The sequence below is a fragment of the Mesoplodon mirus genome, assembly GCF_964341445.2.
Source record: "Mesoplodon mirus genome assembly, chromosome: 19".
Taxonomy (NCBI): Eukaryota; Metazoa; Chordata; class Mammalia; order Artiodactyla; family Ziphiidae; genus Mesoplodon; species Mesoplodon mirus.
The window spans coordinates 49834332-49852909 of NC_138995.1; the positions used below are offsets into that span (position 1 = coordinate 49834332).

General features: G+C 50.7%; 1 protein-coding gene across 2 annotated transcripts; it reads right to left on the bottom strand.

The window, feature by feature from the left end:
* Window positions 1-681: 681 nt before the first annotated feature.
* NPHS1 (NPHS1 adhesion molecule, nephrin) lies at window positions 682-18016 on the bottom strand (the record flags this gene model as incomplete). Of its 2 annotated transcripts, none has more annotated exons than XM_082606529.1 (29): window positions 17572-18016; window positions 17249-17464; window positions 17050-17172; window positions 16715-16843; window positions 15979-16060; window positions 15496-15599; window positions 15185-15312; window positions 14926-15097; window positions 14581-14738; window positions 14170-14314; window positions 13943-14067; window positions 12551-12737; window positions 12211-12340; window positions 11912-12084; window positions 11355-11495; window positions 11124-11264; window positions 10496-10617; window positions 9335-9506; window positions 9083-9239; window positions 8836-8987; window positions 7350-7461; window positions 7085-7266; window positions 5416-5472; window positions 3584-3703; window positions 3427-3451; window positions 3245-3320; window positions 2994-3087; window positions 2795-2901; window positions 682-813 (listed from the first exon to the last, which is right to left on the bottom strand). In XM_082606529.1, exons 1-29 carry the CDS (start codon window positions 17711-17713, stop codon window positions 682-684), a joined length of 3804 nt encoding a protein of 1267 aa, XP_082462655.1. In that variant the 5' UTR covers window positions 17714-18016. The 2 variants fall into 2 exon arrangements, with proteins under 2 accessions (XP_082462655.1, XP_082462654.1); XM_082606528.1 differs by having other exon boundaries at window positions 2795-2910.
* Between the last annotated feature and the right edge of the window lie 562 nt (window positions 18017-18578).

The window sequence follows — 18578 nt, forward strand, 5'->3', positions numbered from 1 at the left end:
TATACGTTCATATAAATACCACCACAATCATCATATAGAACATTTCTATCACCCCCTCAAAAATTTCCTCATACTCTTTTTTAGTCAGTTCCTTCCCATGGCCCCAGGCAACCACTAATCTGGCTCTGTCACTGTAGATTAGCTTTGCCTGTTCTAGAATTTCTATAAGTGAAATCACATAGCATGTATTATTTTGTGTCCAGCTTGTTTCAATAAAGGCTGTTTATTTTCTATAGAGTCTATTTATGTTTACATGTGTGTCATAGTTTATACATCGTGTTGTAGATAACTATGGAAAAGCATAAACCACGCTATTTCAGATGTAGTTGAACTCAAAATGAACTGAGTTTTTAACATGTCTTTTCCCACTTCTGAAATGTTTACTTTAAAAAGCATAAAGACCCTCAGACTAGCTTTTCATTATTGAGATGTCTTTAACAATTCACTGTGTCCCTATGGAGAACTCTAAATCCAACCCAAGGAGGAGGCTTGTTTATACTTTGACACCAGCTTGAACCATCTTCTGTCACTTACACACACCCCTCCATTTCCCTTTCTGAAAAAGTCCAGTCCCTTTGTGTCCAATGGAGATCACTTAACAAGCTCAGCCTAGGCTGGAATAAAAAGGACAGTTGGGATATTATGTCTTGCAGGTGTAGGAAAAGGGTGTTGAGAAGGCTCTCACACCAGCTGTCCCCTCAGCTCAAAGGGTAGAGCATCAGGTTCCATAGGGTCCAAATCTCCTGCCACCTGATCATAGATTCCTCTTGCATCCTCATACCTGTCTTCAGGCCAGTAGAGGTCACAGGAGCCCTGACAAGCAAAGGTGGAGTTAGAACCATAGAGAGATGCTCTGTGGGTCATCATTGCAGCTCTGGGGGATACAACCTCCTGCTCTACTTCATAGAAAAAAATGTTTTAGCTTCTAATTATGGGGGAAATTCCAACATAAACAAAGAGGAGAGTGATTATTATGTAGCCCCGTGAGCCCATCACTTAGTTTCAACAATATCAACCTTTGGTCAATCTTTATTTATCTATATCTCTATCTTCTCATCCCCCCCAACTGGGTTATTTTTAAGCAAGTCCAAGATATCTTGTGATTTATTGTCAAAAAATAATTTAAATGTCAGACATTTGAACTTTTAGTTAGCCCACGATATCAGATATGGGAATTGTGGAATGTGAGTCTTGATTCTGTCAGTCTTATGAATGTCCAAAACATTCCCTCATCAAAATAGAAGAGATAAAAGACCATGTAGGGTGGTCGCTACTGGGGATGTGCTTTCCCTAGATTTGGGAGAAAATGGTTCTTTTTGATCAGTAAACTTTAGAGCAGACTTGCCCACGGGTCAAATATGGCCCACTGTACTTTTTATTGCCTAAGAATAGTTTTACATTTTTTAATTGCTGGGAAAATATCAAAAAAAGAATGATGCTTGTGACATGTGAAAATTATATTAATTTCAAATTTCAGTGCCCCAAAATAAAGTTTTATTGGAACTTAGCCACAATTGTTTGTTTATCTATTGTCTATTGCTGTTTTTATGGCAGAGTGAGTAGTTTCGAGAAAGACACTATATCCTGCAAAGCCCAAAATATTTACTATCTGGCCCTTTTCAGAAAGTGTGCAGACTGCATCTGTGCTTTAGAGGGCACGTGTGGTTCAGCACCATGGACAGCATTGTGCACTTTATTTCCACCTTTGTGGGGAGAACAGTTCCCCATCTGGACAAAATTACAGAGGGAAATCTTTGGCTCACTATAGCCAGAGCATTAGTCAAGGCCACACAGAAAGTAGGGGTTCTGCCCCACCTCCCTTACAGAAGGTGGGGCTTAGTTTGTGGCCAAGGTCCCTGTCGGCTGCTTTTGCCTGCCCAGCCACAATCTTCACTTCCCTCTGTGCTCTCCATCCCTCTTCCACTCTCAGCCCAGTGGATTGAATGGGGCTGGCCCCTACTCCCTGATGCCATGGGTGGGCACTGATTCAGACTTGTCCAATTAGCATATTCTACTCCCCACTTCAGTGGTTCAGCAATGAGTATGATCCAAACTAAACCAATAAGTGTCTGCGTTGGGGCTTTGGAGCTGTTGAAAAAGAGGCATTCCCTTTATTGGAAGGTTTCTAATCTAATAGGATACAAACCTGAATTTGTTAGGGACAGCTTTAGAGAGGAAATTCTGAGTGGGCTTGAAGACATTTCTACCCCTTGACTTTTCCATTGAGTGGGCCAAAAAATTATTTCTCTATATCTCTCTGCTTAACCAGTATAGTGGAGATGGCTAATTATCCAACCAAATACATACCTTCCTTCTTCCACAGTAACAGAATTGTAGTAGGGGATATAGCTGCCAAATAGGCTGCATTTCTCAGACTCCTTTGCAGTTAGGTGTGACCATGTCCATATTCTCACCAGTGGAATAAGAGCAGAATGAACCGTTTCTGGGCCTGTACCATAAGTCAGGGGCGTGCCTCTACCATGCTCTCTTTTCCCCTTTCCCACCAGTTGAAACCCCCAGGGAACTGTCCCATCCATGTAAACTTGGTCAACTTACTAGAGGATAGCAGAGGAACACAACAGAAAGAACTTGGGTTCCAGAATAACCACATGCAGCAGGGCCACTCACCTCTGACTGCTATGTGAGAAAGAAATAGACTGTCCCGTTTAGGCCACTGGATTATGGCTAAGGCCTCTTTACTACAGCAGCTAGCTTACCCTAATTAATACAAGCAGTAGGAGGTGGGTTTCTAGCACCAGCCAAGAAATATCTCTGCTGATACAAATCTCCTCACCATTGGTACTTCATCGTAGACGGGTCCCCAGGCCCCAGACGGGGCATACAGTCTTTCCAGCTCATCATACACATGCCCAGGAAAAGCCATTTTCTCCTCCTTAAAACCTGTGACACCTGGAAGGGAGAGATGATCAGGGCACCAGGTCCAGATGTCAGGGTTACCTATGGGGGGGGGTTCCACTCTGCTCACCACTCACCTCGGGGATAAGACACCTCCTCCAGCGTGGGGGGCAGCTGGGGGCTGAAGTCCCTCATGGAGTGGTAATATGGCTCTACATCTGTTGTGCTGACCTGTCAATGCCCCCCCCCCAAAAAAAACAGATAAAGTCTTTTCCATCCTTTGACTCCATCATTCCTGGAAAGGGCAATGATTAACGTGAAGCTAACAGTGGAATTTTAGTCACTGTCAATTCCCTGTCGGGGGGGTGTCAGGACCACCCCCACTCACCATGGAGCTTTGAGTGTCACGGTCTCCAGTCCACTGGCTCTCCTCGTATTCATTCCTGACTCGGTCTTCCTCTGACCTTCCAGGATGGAGGCATGGGGGCAGCTGGGTGTTGACCCTCTGACAGCTGTCTCCCTCAAACCTCCTCCCCAGAGTCTTCCTTACAGAAAAATATCCCCACTTACCCTGCCTCTGTCTTCTCTGAGATGCCTGAGGGAAGTAGGAAAAAAGGGGTCAGAAACATGCTCCTCGAGCCCACTTGGCCCTGGGATACCTTCAATATGCAGCCAACCCAGGGCTCCCATCACCCTTGGGCCTCCGTCCTGGCAGGTCCCTCCTCACCCTCAGCAAGACGCTTCAGTCTCCGCTGCCAGAGGAATCCCCCGATACAGGAGGCGTTAGATAGTAGCAGAAGACCCCCAATAGCAAACAGCACAGGCAGCAGGGGCAGCTTTGAGGGTCCTGTGGGGACAACTGGTTTTAGACTTCAATTGGGGTTCTCTGAAAAAGCCTGTCCCTGACCAAGCAAAGTCCTCCTCCTAGGTCAGGAAAGCAGATGGGCAGGTGTTTCCATGTCCACTCCTTTTGCCACCCCAGGGAAGGTGGCTCCTTTCTCAAATCAGGCCATTAGCAGTGGGTCCTACCTTTGCCCAAGCCCCTTGTATGGACTCAAGCAGGAACTTCAGCTCTTTAGCTGGGCATTCAAGACCTTCTATGATCTGGCCTCTTTCCATGTCCCCACTCTTGCTCACAAACTATTGACCCTCCAGCCACACAAAACTAACCACTGGCTGTTTCCAGAATCACTGAGACAAACCCACACTTCTAAGCTTTCGAATAGTCAAGTGTCTGTCTTTAAATGTCCTTTCCTCTCAAGCAAACTTCTATTCTCCCTTCAAACTCCATCTCGAATGACTTCCTCTTTGCACAAACTTCCATCCCAGACAATATCAGAATCCTCTGCTATATCCCTGAGGACAGGACTAAGTCCCTCTCAGTAGACATCTGCTTAGCACTCATTTCCCCAACTTCTGCTAACAGGACTCATTTTCCTTTGACGGCGGTTACTCCCTGCTCTCAGTCTGGGTGGCTCCCCAGGACTCCGTGGAGGACACATGGCCTGACCTGGCCAATAAGAGCTCCCATCCCTCTTCCCACAGTGATCAGTTCAGAGACTGGCATTTAACCTAAGGTGGATTTTTGCAAGAACATCTACGACACTCTTCTGCTAGCTGCTAAGAAGTGAAATAAAAGCTGAAGGTGTGGGAGGATTTCTTTGCCTTCTTAAGAGAAGAACCTGAGAAGGAAGTCATCAGAGTTGAAGGCAAAGTTGAGAGAGTGAGAAACTGATTCTTGGTGAAAATTTTGAGCACCTGAATCCAGGCACACTAAGAGGTTTCAATTTCATGAGCCAAGCCATTCTTTTTATTGTCAACAACAGCTGAATTTCTGTCACTTGCAACCTTCTCAGACTCTAAAGGGGATTATTTGCAAAATGATCATAATTGTCTCCCTATATGCACACCCCTGAGATTTCCCCTTCCACACTGACTCTGAATTGAGCCATGTCACTTGCTTCAGCCAATGAGACAGAATCAGAAGCTTGAAAAGTGCCTGTAAATTGGAACTTGCCCTCTCCTGCTGCTCTTGGGATTCCAGTGACCACCTCCATGTCTGGAATCCCACCTCCACGTGAACAAGCCAAGGAGACACATGCGACCCACTTACCTCCATTGTCCCAACCAAGAGCCAGATTGTCAGACGTGTGAGGAGGGGCCCCCCTAGACCAACCAGTCCCAGCAGAGCTGCTACATGACTATAGCCCAGACCAGAACTGTTCAGCCACTCATAGAATCACAAGAAATAATGTTCGTTGCTGTAAGTGCGCATATTTGGAGTGGTTTGTTACGCAGCAAAAGCCAACTGACACAGGCTCTGCACAGGGCATGGAATCAGCTAGTTTTTCGTTTTGCTTTGTTTTTCAGAATTAAACTGAATTAGGAAGAGAGAAAATTTATCACATCCAGGTAAGAGGAAGAGCTAAGGATATGAGTGAGGGCCTACAGGGCAGAGCTAAGCCTTAAAGGGCTGTGGCCACAAGGAAGAGGAGGTGGGGTTAGAGACCAGAAAGTTTTTTCCAGGAGAGAGAGGGTGTTTGGGGATTGAGGACTTGCCTGCAGGTTGCTCTGTGGGAAGCTGGTAGTCAGGTTCTCCAGAAGGTTGGTCTAGACCTGGGAGGTGAATATAGAGAATGCAAATTAACACCATTAATCTGAGATAAGCCTTAAATATTTCTCAGCCTCCTATTGAGCTTTGCAACCCATTTTGAGACTCATGGGAACTAATTTATGACTTCTTAGGAATATTTCAGAGAGAACTGGAAACTGCTGATGATAATGACAATACTATTAATAGCCATTCTAATGCTAATGCTAATGATAATAATGCTAATAATAAAAATAATAAATTATTGATGAGTGCTTTATGGTGTGGAAAGTTCTTTTAACCTGAATTGTCAATTTTGGGGATTAATCAAAAAAGATGCTGGGTTCTCAGGATGCCTTAATAGAGGTATAAGTTCTAGAGCAAGGGAGGTAAGTATAGTACTATTTTATGCTTTAGTGCTTAAAGGGAAAACTGGAATGGAGGCGGGGGGAAGGGGAGGGAAGATTGTAGGGATGGGAAAGAGTCCTTACTGCCATGAGGAAAAAGGCTGCTCTGTCAGGAAGGGAAAGACAGAAAAAGGGAGCTTTCATGGGGCAAAGTAAACAGAAGAGCAGGGGACATTTCGTTAAATTAGCATCTACATAGCACTTACTTTGTACAAGGCCCTGTTCTAAGAGTTTTAGATATATTTTATTTAATCCTCACAACTGTCTAAGATAGACCTTATTTTCAGAAACTGAGATACAGAGGCTGGAGATACACCTTATCTTTAGAGCCTGAGGCTCAAAGATTATATTGAATCTTAAGTGACTTGCCTAAGGTCTCACATCTAGGAAGTTGCAGAGCTGGGACTTGAACCCAGGTTTGTCTGAACCAGGCTCTGTGTGATTAGCCACTACACTGTAGTGTCTACCAGAGTCAAAATGTTCTCAGTCTTATAAGAATTTATCCATGTCATCAAGTTGCTGAATTTATTGACATAAAATTGTTTGTAATACTTCCTAATTTCCTTTAATGTCTGTAGGATCAGTGGTAATGTCCCCCTTTTCATTCCTGATATTGTTTAAGTGGCGTCTTCTCTCTTTTTTGCCTTGATTAGCTTTATAAACATTACTGATCTTTTCAACAAATCAGCTTTTGGTTTCATTGATTTTTCTTTATTGTTTTTTGATTTTCTAGTTCATCAATTTCTGCTCTTTATTATTTCCTTCCTTCTGTCTACTTTGGATTTGGATTTAATTTGTCTTTCTTTTTCTAGTTTCTTAAGATGGAAACTTAGAGAGACCATTTGAAGACTTTTAAAAAAAATCTAATATGAGCACTTAATGCTATAAGTTTCTTGCTAATCACTGCTTTAGCTGCACCCCACAATTTTCATGTTTTCATTTTAATTCAATTCAAATTCTCTTATAATTTCCTTTGTGTCATCAGTGACATTTCAAGAGTAGAGTCTAGTGGCAAAAACTAGTCTTTGGAGTTCATCTGCCTGAGTTGAAATCTGAGTTGAACTACTTCTCTGTAGTTCCTTCCACCTGTGCGAGTTTTGACAGTTTGTTTAACCTCTCTGGGCCTCAGTTTCTCCATCTGCAAAAAGGGAATGATAGTATTGACTTCACTATACCACCCTATAAGTTCTCTGAGGAATTTTGCAACCTGCCCAAGACTGTCCCTTCCCACCTGGAGTGGTGACTGAGATCTGGGACCCTTTGTCAGCTAGTCCACTGTCGCCCAGGGCATTGCTGGCCAGCAACCAGACCCTGTATCGTGTAGAAGGCTGCAGCCCAGTCAGTGTGAAGGTGGTGGCCTGGGGTGGTAGGACATTCATGTAGAGGAACCCTGGAGTCCCCAGAGCCTCATACCTGCATGAAAGGGAGGGCAGTCATTCAGGGAGGTGCCCCAGTCCTATTGGCTACCACCCCTTCCTGCCATGACCGGGACCCACCTGACTTGGAAGCTTTGTGGCAAGCCCCCATCAAAGCCAGGCTTCCACTCCAGCCCCACCGAGTATGGGGTCATGCTCACGACCTTCAATCCCAGTGGCGGATCAGGGCGGCCTTTGAGGTAAGGGATGGGGGACACAGTCAGAGGATACAGAAGGATTCTGAAAGCTTCCTTCCAGATTCCTTAAGCATGATTTTAAATATACAGTCGATTCTCATTATTCATGGTGGTCATGTTCTCTAAAGTCACTGTGAACCCTCAACGAGCAAATACCAAACCACTGCTTCTAGGGGAAATGCAGGCTTAGATTCCCACGAGCCTCTAGTCACATTTTCATCAACCAATTAATACATGATCTTGTATTATGCATGTTTCTGCTTAAAGACATCTTATTTAATATATCTTGTTGATTCATTAACATTGAACTCACAGCCAGTGGTGCTATAACTCACACCTGAACGAAGCTTATCCAACACAAGTATTTTCTCCAGATGGCACACCACAGACTTCTTGAGCTTAGGAACACCAGACAGCACTTTAGTGCTGTGCTTGGGGGCCATTTTATTTAGCAAAATCACTAACAAAAAGCACGAAGGTGCAAAATATGAGTGCTGTAAGAAAGCAGCGTGTTGTCTTGCTCCACCTCAGCTGAGAATGTACTCATTGGGTGACTTAAATTTTTCACCCGCTCTGTACAGTCCCCTGAATGTCTGAGAGAGCAGCATGAGTAGTGATTTGAGGGTTATGAATAAATTTTAGCAAGCAGGCAAATGTGCAAATACAGACTCCACAAATAAGGAGGATTGACTGTATAATATGTTTCTTGTAGTGGATTTTTGTGCCTATCTCATATCCATTCCCCTCATTTCTTCTGGTTACAGAACCCTGAATATCCATTGGAGAACCACTCGCCCACATTCTCAGGCCACGTGCTTCTGATGGAAGTGACTTCACTCCTTGTAGGATGGACATGTGACTAGGCCTAGCCAACAGAAGCAATAATCAGATCACGTTGCCTTCCCCTCACCACTGATTGGATCAGGGATGGGCTGGGAGCCAAGTGGAACCAATGGATCTTAATTCTAGTACTTTCACACCACTGTTAGGAAGCCTTACTTTATTGTAAAGCCTCTCATAGTGGTTGTTAGATGTCTAACAGACATCTCACAATAAGGCCAACACAGAGAAAAGCAGTCCTGAGAGATGGGGAGTTCTTGATGACAGCTGAACCTAGATTCAGCGACTCCTGAAAATCTACTTTTCAGTTACTTGGGCCAATAAGAAACTCCCTCCATTTTTTCCTTTGTTGTGGGTTTCCCTAAAAAATCCAGTCTCCGTTGGGATTTCGGGGCAGGCAAAAACTCCATCCTCATTCCTAAACACTTCTCAGGTTTCAGGAACACTGCCATTCTGAGAGCAACCAGAGACTTGGGGATTGACCTAGGGGAGCACCCTCCCAACACCCTCAGAGCCCCCTCCCACCATACTGATGCTGACGAGTTGAATATCGGTGTGGTCCGAGCCAAGGGGGTTGGTGGCTGTGCACGTGAAGAGGGCATAATCCTGGGCTGCGGACACGTTGGCAATGGTCAGGAGGCTGCTGTGGACACCACTCTGGTGGTATGTGTGCTCTGTGTACCTGGAGAGGAGGTGTGGCAGGGACTCAGGGAGGGTGATTGGGGCTGGGGGATCAAAGTTAGGGCTGGGCTGTTACCTGGCTGGGCCTGGGCTCACCTGGGATCCTGGAGATCTAGAGGGACCCCGTTTTTGGTCCAAGTGAAGACGATATTGGGGACACCTCGGGCACGACAGTGGAGGGTGGCAGAACTAGTGCTGTCTCCAGCTGCAGCCACTTTAGTTAGAGGAGAGGGATGCTCCACGTGGGGGGCAACTAGAGGGGTTGGAGGTCAACGTGAGGTGTATGGAAGGACATGATATGTGGATTTAGTGGCAGGCGTTGAAGTTAGGGCTTTGGTTGTTACTCACATCTGACAACAAGACGGACCAGCCCTCTGGCTGGAGGTGCCACCCCATTGTCCACAATGCACTGGTAAGCACCAGCCTGGGTCAACTTGGCATGGTGAATCCGAAGACGCCCTGTGGACCCCTTTGATATCTTCTCCATGTCATCCAGGCTCTGGTCCTCCTCCTCTTCTCCCTGGAGGCACAAGACTCAGGAGATGGTCCCCAAGTCTGGCCCCAGCTCCATTATCCTCCAAACTGGGTCCCCTCTGTAACCTCATTCTCCCACCCACAATCACCCTTCCTAGCAAAGAAAAAATTCCTGCTGTCATCCACCCATGCACCCATCCATCCATTTATCCAACCATTCATGCATGGATCCATCCATTCATCCACCAATCCAGCCAACCACTCACCCAACCATTTATTCAACCATTCATGCTTGGAACCATCTACCCACCCATCCATCCATGTATTTAACCATCCTATCCATCGATTCATTCATTTATCCATACATCCATCAACCTCCCATTCCATCCATTCACCCATTCACCCATTCATTCATCCAACCAGCTGTTTTCCTTCTACCTGTCCATTCACCCTTCCATCTCTCAACCCATCCACCCCATCTATTTCCTCGTAGACACACACACCAATAAATACATGCATCTGTTCATCAATGCATCTAGCTACTTATTTATCCATCTCTCCATCTCTCCATTGACCTGTGCACTCACCCATCCATCCATCCATCCATTTACCCATTATCCTTCCACAGACATCTTTTCCACTGATGGTGTATCTATCCATCCATCTACTCTCTAGTCTAATCTACTCATTTCTCTCATCAATCATCTAACTGCCCATTTATTGATCCATTTATCCAGTCATTCACTTGTTCATTTGTCCATCTGTTCTTCCATCCACTCATTCATCCATCCACCTATTCATCCACCCATCTACCTATCCATCCATATATCCACCCACCTGCCCACCCACTCACCTGGTTATCTATTCCCTCATCCACCCATCCATCTGCCATTCAGCAGTTAGTTCTTGGAGCATGCCCGGACAAGTACATAGTTATAGAGGGTCATGTAGACGTGACCCCTCCTCCCAAGGAACTCACAGTCAAGATATCACATCCCCCCAGCCCCCTCCATTTACCAAAGGTTGGATCCTTACCAGCCTCTCCCAGTTGAACATCTCAGGAAGGATGGGATTGGCATCAACAGTGCAGACTATGTCCACAGAGCCCCCAATATTCACTTCAGTGGGGTCTTGGAGAATTCGGATGATGGGAGCATCTAGGGAAGGGTGGAGCTGGGGGAAGGCACTTGGGCCCAGACAGGCCATGGTGGAAGAGGGCCCCAGGTGGGTGAGGTGTCTTAGAGGTGCCTGAGAAAGTCATGGGTGTGATACAGTCTGCCTTTGGAGTAAAGTTCTCAAGGTTAATGAGGTTGTCCCCACCCTCTACTATACCACTGTAGTGACCAGAGTAGGTGCTGTGGACTTCCAGAATTGTGTGGTGGTGGGGCTTCCACAGTGGGCTTGGCTTCCTGATGGGAGTAGGTGGGCAGAGATTCTACATAGGGTCTCTCTAGTGGGCAGATTTCCAGAAGTGGACGTGGCTCCATCATAGTGGGGGCTCCCAGAGTGGGAGGCTTCCAGGATGGGTGAAAATCCCTGGGTGGGTGGAGCTTCCACAATGAGGAGACTCCACAGTGGGCAAGATTCCCTGGGTGGGTGTGGTTTCCATGGTGGGCGGGGCTCCCAAAACTCCCTAGTTGCCTAGGGTGATGAGGGGGCTCACAGTGTACGTCCAGCCTCACGAGAGCTTCAGCGGTGCCCTCTGAGTTCTGGCAGTGCAGCTGGTAGAGACCATCGTCAGCGCGGGTCACGTTCCATAGCTGCAGAGCTCCACCAGACAGGATACGATGCCGGGGGCCGCCAGCTGGGGGAAGTAAAGGTTGAGGGGCCTACCAGACCCTCCCGTCCCGGAGTCCCGGAGACCTGCGCTCCTCTTCATTCCCCTCCCCTGTACCTGGGCTGAGGCGGTAGCCGCGGAAGGTCCAGTTGAAGGCCTCAGGGGCGGGGTTGGCAGACACAGACACGGGTAGCATTGCCTCGCCCTGCTCCACCGCGGTCACCACAAGCACCTGCTCACCCAGGAACTCCGGAGGGTCTGCGGAGGAGGCGCCGCTGGGAGTCAAGATTGTTAAGGTTCGGATCCGGGGAGGATTTGAGATCAGGTGCAGGCATGAAGTGTTAAAGTCGAGATCATGACTAGATTTTAAGGTTGTGGACAAGGTAGCAATTAAGTTCAGAGCTGAGATGGGGGTTAGGTTCAGGAGAAGCCAGAGTCAGTTTTAAGGATGGAAAGAGGGGTCGGGATGGGGGTGATGGTCAGGGGTAAGGATAGGGGACAAAAGGCAGGATGGGGGTTGGGCAGGATAGGAGCTGGTGCAGGGTCGGGTGTGAGGATAAAGGTCGGGAAAGTTTCAAAGTTTAGGATGGAAGTCAAAGACAGTATCAAGATGAAGACCCACGCAGTATAGGGTCAGGAGGGAATCAAGAGGGATGCCAGGCCTGCGCACATACACAGCACGTTGAGGCGGTAGAACGCGCTCACGGTTTCCCGGAGCTCGGTGCTGTGGGCACGGCAGGTCACGCGGTGGCCGTGGTCGCGGGATGACATTCTCAGAAGGACGCTCCTAGCGGCGGCGGAGCCTTTGAATGGGGCACTCCGGGGCGTGGCGGCCACACCCTCCAGCCTGTGGACCGGGCAGGGAGTAGGACCAGAGCCAGAGTCTGGGTACTGGGTACTGGCAGGGGCGGGATTCTGACTGTCAAGGAGCGTGGCCAGAACCAGGGAGCGACGGGGCCACTCGCACTCTCACCTCTCCCCCTCCTTGTCCCACGACAAGTTGACCGGAGGGTTGCTGCTAACGCTGACGCACGTCAAGTTTAAGGCATCCCCGGGGCGCAGCGCCGACGCGTTGGCCAGGATCGTCACGTTAGTTGGGGGGACTTCGAGAGCCGGTGGGAGGAGCGAGGCTCAGAGGTGAGGAGGAGGCCCGGCAGTGACCCAGGCCCCGCCCAGCCCCGAGCGCGCCGGGGCTCTGCGGCATCCACCCCTCCCCCAGCCGGCCCCCATCCCCAAGCCACCAGCCACGGCTCCGGCTCAGTTCCCCGCCGCGGCCCAGCCCTCCCCCCCGGCCCGGCCGTGCGCCCCCTCACACTGCACCACAAGCTGCGTGAACGCGCTGAGCTGGCCGGCTTTGCACGTGAACTTGGCCTGGTTGTCCGACGGACCGGCGATCAGCACCAGTTCTCGGGAGAAGGTGCTCCCGGACTTCTCCAGACTTCCCAGCTGCACCCGCCGTGGCTCCTGGGGCGGCCGCGGCTCGGTCACTGTGCGCGAGTCCTGAGGGCCGAGACTGACTGGGGGACCGCGGGGAGCCCTGTCATTCCCCGCGAGACGCCCCACTGGGTTGGCTGCCAGCCCAGATAAAGCTTTTGTGTGATGAGGCAAAGGCGCCCCCTTCCGTGGGCACCAGCTAGGGTAGAGGAATGGGGACTGGAACTGAGCACATCCTACCGGAATCTCTCCCGCCGACTGGGCCCCCGGAGCCCCGAGATTTTGCTGTCTGATTCCGCCTCCAGTCCCACGCCTCACCACCCCCGCCCCCCCCCCCCGCCTCCTCTGCTCTCTGGAGGCCCTCGGCCGACCCTCAGCCCCACTCCTCAAATTTCATTCCAGCTATGTGTATTTTACCAGACACCCTACGCCAGGAAACTCCCTTGGAATTCCCAAACCTTTCCCAGAATTCCTTCCCTGTTGCCTATCCTTAGTTCTTTTTCTTAAACTCCCCACCTTCCTCAAAGATTTCCTTTGATCTTTCCCTTAATTCCATTGGCTGGTCGCAAATTTCTGAATCCTTCCCCAATATTCTCTTATTATCCTAATCTTTTACTAGAATCCTTTGTATTGTCCCAATTCGTGGTATTTCTCCAAAATTCCATCCAATTAAATGGAATTCAATTTCGTTCCTATAATGCCTAGTCTTTCCCCCAGAATTTCCACTAGATTCCTAATTTCCCAAGAGTCTCCCAGAATTCTGCCAGAATTTTAAAATTTTAATGGAATTTCAATTTCTTACCCTCAAGTCCCAAGAATTCAATTTAATATTAATGGATTTTTCAAATGTGCTGGAGGATTACTAGTCTTTCCCCCCAAATTTCTAGGCTTTGCCCACCGTTGTCTTTTGTTTCTGGAATTCTTAGTCTTTCCCTAAAATTCCTGCCATTTCACCTGAATTCCAAGATTTCACCAGAATTTCCTTTAATTTTAATGAAATTAATTGCCTTTTCTCTAGAATTCCCAATCCGGATCCAGAATTCTTTCTTTTACTCTAGAATTCTCACTGTTTTCCCAGAATTTCCTCACTTTTTCTAAGGTCGCATTTAATTCTCATGGCGTTTGTCTTTTCCAATTCCCTGCCGAAACTCAAAATCTCCAGTATTTTTCAAGAAATTCAGGTTTCCCAAGATTTCCCAAGAGGAGGAGAGAAGGGGCTTCATCTTTCCCCCACATTCCCAGCCACCCCACAACCCTTGCTTGGCACCAACCTTGTACCAGGTGAGGGAAGGGTCTGGATTGCCTCCAATGGCCAAACATACCAGCCTCACCCGGGTCCCAGCCCGGAGACGCTGCCCCTCTGGGGGGCCCTCAATCCATAGCTTCTGGGCAGGATCTGTGGGGAGATGCAGGAAGAGTGGATTTTCTCTCCCGGCTGGGGCCTGAGGGTGGGGGTCTCTAAGGCATGGGGCACCCCCGGGTGAGGGTGGAGCCTCACATTTCACATTCAGGGTGAGTGACTTCTTGAAGGTCTCCTTGGTGAAGGCCTCACTAAAGGCCTCACATGTGAGGGTCAGACCATTGTCCTCCCGTCGCGCCAGGAATGTCAGGTTAGACATGGAGATGTGGCCACCATGCAGGCCCTGGCAGAGAGCGAGCTTCAGACTGGGGGAGTAGGGCACCCCCATCCATGGTACCAGTGACTTGGGTCAACCCCAGACCCCAGCAGGGACACATGAATCATCTCCACCCTCTCCTCTGTTAGACCCAGGAGGCCCTGGGCCCCAGTCCGTGCTTGCTCCCCAGGCACCAAGGCATCCAAGCTGCCAGACCCCTCCTCTCCCAGATCCAGGAGTTGTGCCCTCAGCTCCCTCCTCCCTCAGACCCAGGAGCCTGGCCCCCGCCTCACATCCATGACTGTCTCCTCTGTGGGCAGCAGCTGCCGCCAGCCCAGCCACCATCGCAGTAGGACCCTTGGGCGACTGGACTTGGTGATGCAGGAGAGGGTCACGTTCTTGTTCTCAGACTGGGATGCAGATCCCAGGATGGTAATGGCACTGGGGGGAACTGCAGGGATGATGGACAGAGGAGAGACACTAAGCTGGACTGCACGGCTCACAGATGAGCCCAGACAGAGAGGAGACTGGGGACAGATGATGAGGTCTTTGGCATCAGACAGGCATGATTTGGGGGCACAGACAGATGGTTCTCTGAGGCACAGACTGACAGATGGGCAGCTGGCACCGGGACTCACAGGTGACCTGAAGCTTGACCCCACGTTCCTGGATCCCTGTAGATACGCTGTTGTAGGCCTCGCAGCTGAGCCTCGCCCCATGGTCTTCCGGCCGCACGATCATCACTAACATGCTGCGGGCCACTGCCTGAGTGTGCTCTGTGCCCCAGGCTGTGGACACTGGCTGGCCGTTCTGGAGACAGGGACAGGCCTGGGCCAGCTCAGGGCCGGCTCCCGGCCCTCGCCCCTTCCCCCATCTCCAGACCTGCCCCTGCCTCACCTTCAGCCACTGTAGTGTGGCTAGCGGATTCCCGCCTCGGGCCATGCACAGCAGCTCCAAGTTCTGCCCTGCCTTCGCGTGCCCCTCGTCCAGGCCTGGCCACTCAATGACAGGGGGTCCTGGGGGGACTGGGGAACAGCAGTCACGGGCCTGGGGACTCCATGCATTCTTTCCAGGCCCCACAACCTGCCTCTGAACCCCTGTGTTTCCCCCTTGAGAGTCTGAGCCTTCCATGATCCCTGTGCTCCCCGCGCCCCCCAATTCCTGCTCCCCATCCTTGGTGCCAACAGTTGACTCAGTTCCCCACTTACACAGAACATTCATGGTGATTGAAGCCTTGATAGGGGTGTCCAAAGCTGGGCTGGACCCCTCACAGACCAGTAACTGCCCGTTATCTGAGCTCTGGGGTGTCACCCTGGGGTGGGAAGTTGGGGTTCTAAAGTCAGTTATCATCTGAAATTTGGGAAGTCAAGGTGAAGAGGTGGGCAAGCCAGCTCCCCACACCTGGCCTAAGTCTCTATGGTGATTTCCTTTAAGATTTAGAGTTCCATGGAAGAGATTTCAGGGTCAACAGTGAGAACTGGGGTCCCAGAGGCCCACACCTGGCCAAAACCTTTGTACTTGATCCTCTGGAACTGGGATTCCATGAAGAAGTTTTAGAGCATCAGGGTGAAGAATTGGGTCCCGGATGTTCCTACCTGACCCAAGTTTCCATGCTTGAATCCCTAGGATATGGGGTTTTCGTGGAGAAATTTGGGGATCAGTCTGCGGGGAGGGCACCCCAATTTCCATACCTGGCTGTGGCCTCTGTGGTGAAGAGTTTCTCCTGGGATCCCTCATTCACATTAGCAGAGATGTCAGAAATTGTTTGTCCACCTTGGGGTAACAAGAAGGCTGAAGGGGTGCCAGGTTTCCCCCAAGGTAGATTCTGGGGAGCATGGCCTGGCATTCCTCAGGGTGGACATACAACCCCTCCCTCCTGGTTCTGGAGGAGAAACACTATGTCCATTCCCTCCACACATTCCAGCCTCCCTGAACCCTGGAGTCCTCACTCAGGGCTGAGTCCTGGCCTGGGCCTCTCCCCTCCTCTCCTTTTTTTTTTTTTTTTTTTTGGCTACGCCACCTGGCTTGCAGGGATCTTAGTTCCCTGACCAGAGATCAAAGCCGTGCTCCCTGCAGTGGAAGTGCGGAGTCCTAACCACTGGACCACCAGGGAAGTCCCTCTCCCCTCCCCTCCTTGCTGGGTTGTATTACCCACCCCCATCACCTCAGCTTCTCTTTGCTGCACCAGAAGTACACCCGTATCTCTATCTGGAGCCTCAGCCTCTCCCCTGAGTCCCGGCCTAGCAGTCCCGTGAACTCCTCGGTACCTTTCCTGGATGTCCCCTCCCATCCACTGGGTCCCACACTGGCCTTTGCATCTCCCTAGGCCTGTTCCTGCATCCCATCTCAGGAGAACCCTGGGCAGGGACACATCCCCTCCCCACTCCAGGGGCTTCCCGCTGCCCCCATCAGTTCACCCACACTCACTCAGGAGGAAGGTGATGTCGGGTGCTGGCTTTGCATCCCCAGACACACAGCTGACCAAGTACTCCTGTCCAGCTACCCACGTGACCGTGCTCCCTGCCTCGGGGGTCAGCTGAAGCACCTTGGGGGGCACTGGTGAGAAAGGGTCTGGGATAAGCCAGAAGCACCCAGAAGGATATGAGGATCTGGGCTTTGTGTCTCAGTGCTCAGGAAATGAGTTCTGCACCCTGGGTCTAAGCAAGGGGGTGGTGGGGAACTGGGGGCTTGGACTCCTGGACCCTGGAGCTGGCGAGGGTGGAAGTCCAGACTCATGGGTCCTGGAGGTCTCTCACCCGTACCCAGGATGGAGAGGATCACTCTGGGCGACACGAGCTCAGGGCCTGTTTCTGAGCGGCTGACCTGGCACTCATAGCCTGCATCGTCGCTGAGGTCACATGCTTCAATACGCAGGTGGAATTCACCTGCAGGGAGGACCCCGGGTCAGGGCCGCGGTCAGCCTCTGCTGGTGACTCAGAATCTCAGGCTCTTGTCCCTTACCTTTCGTAGGGTCCCCTTGCAGGCGATACCGCGGGAAACTGGGGATCCTAGGATCGGGGCCTAGGAGCAGCCCATCTTTGGCCCATTGGACTGTGCTGCCAGGGGCGCTGACCCCACACCACAGCTCAGCGGCAGTGCCCTCCACCACCGTCAAGTTTTCAGGCAAAGCCCAGAAGCCTCGGGGGGCTGAGGCAGGGACTGGCATCTGGGCCAGGCCTGGGGACACAGAGGTGTCAGTAGGAGAGGGCAGAGGTTCTGCCTGGAGGATGTGGGTGGAAAATGAGGACCACCTGGCTCTGGTCACCGGCCAGGATCCCACTCACCTGTCATCAGCAGCCCCATGAAGAGCAGCGGTGTCCTGATGGGGAGCCTCAGAGCCGTCGCAGGTCCTCTGCCTGTGGCTCCCACAGGGACCACTGCCCGCCTCCTGCGTCTGCCTCTGTCTTTCTCTGGGTCCCTTTCCATGTCTCCGTCTCTTACTTTTCTCTTTGTTTCTCTTTTTCTTCTTCTACTTCTCTGTTTTTCTCTCCTCCCAGGAGTCAGTCTCCCCTCCCCCACACTGTCTTTCTCTCTCTCTCTTCCTGCCCTAAGTCCCCTCTGATCTCCCTCCTGTATTCTCTCTATCGTGCTCTCCTGGTCTCAAGTTCCCTCTCCCTCTCTCCCTCTCTCTCTCTCTCTCTCAGTCTCTATCTCCTTCCCTGAAGTCAGTGTCTATTTCTCTTTCTTCTCCTGGTCCACTCCCACCCCTGGTCTCCTCTCACCACTCATAGCCCCTCAGGGAGGACCCACTGCTGAGTCGCGCAGGCCCCGGGAGCCCAGGAGAGCAAGGATGCAGTCAGTGGCAGAGCTGGGTCCAGTTCGCAGTTGAATCTCGTCCTCACACTGTTACCTCCCCCAGGCACCCTCCTGCGTCTCCAGCTTCAGGCCTCTGCCCAACAGGCTCCTTCCGGCACAGCTGGAGCAAGAAATCCCCTGTCAGCACATGCCAAGCACATTCCTCGGTGCCTCCCCAGCCCCAATGACCCCAAGGGCCTGGCTTGGGCCAGGGATAAAGGAGGAGCAGTTCAGACCCAGGAGGTCCCAGCTCAGCATGGGGAGCTGAGAGCTGGACCCAGCGTGGGGGTAAGACTCTTCGGCTCTTCCTACCCTGGTACCTGACCTTCAAGTCCCTTCCTTCTTTGACTAGATGTCCCCCTCTCAGTGACGTTAGGGGTCTCTGCTGAGAAGTGTGCAACAGTGTGTGAGAGGGAGTGGGAGAGTGCCGATATCTGTGTGCACACATATGTGTGAAGTGCTTGTGAGTGTGTGAGCATGCGTGTGAGCCTGGGGA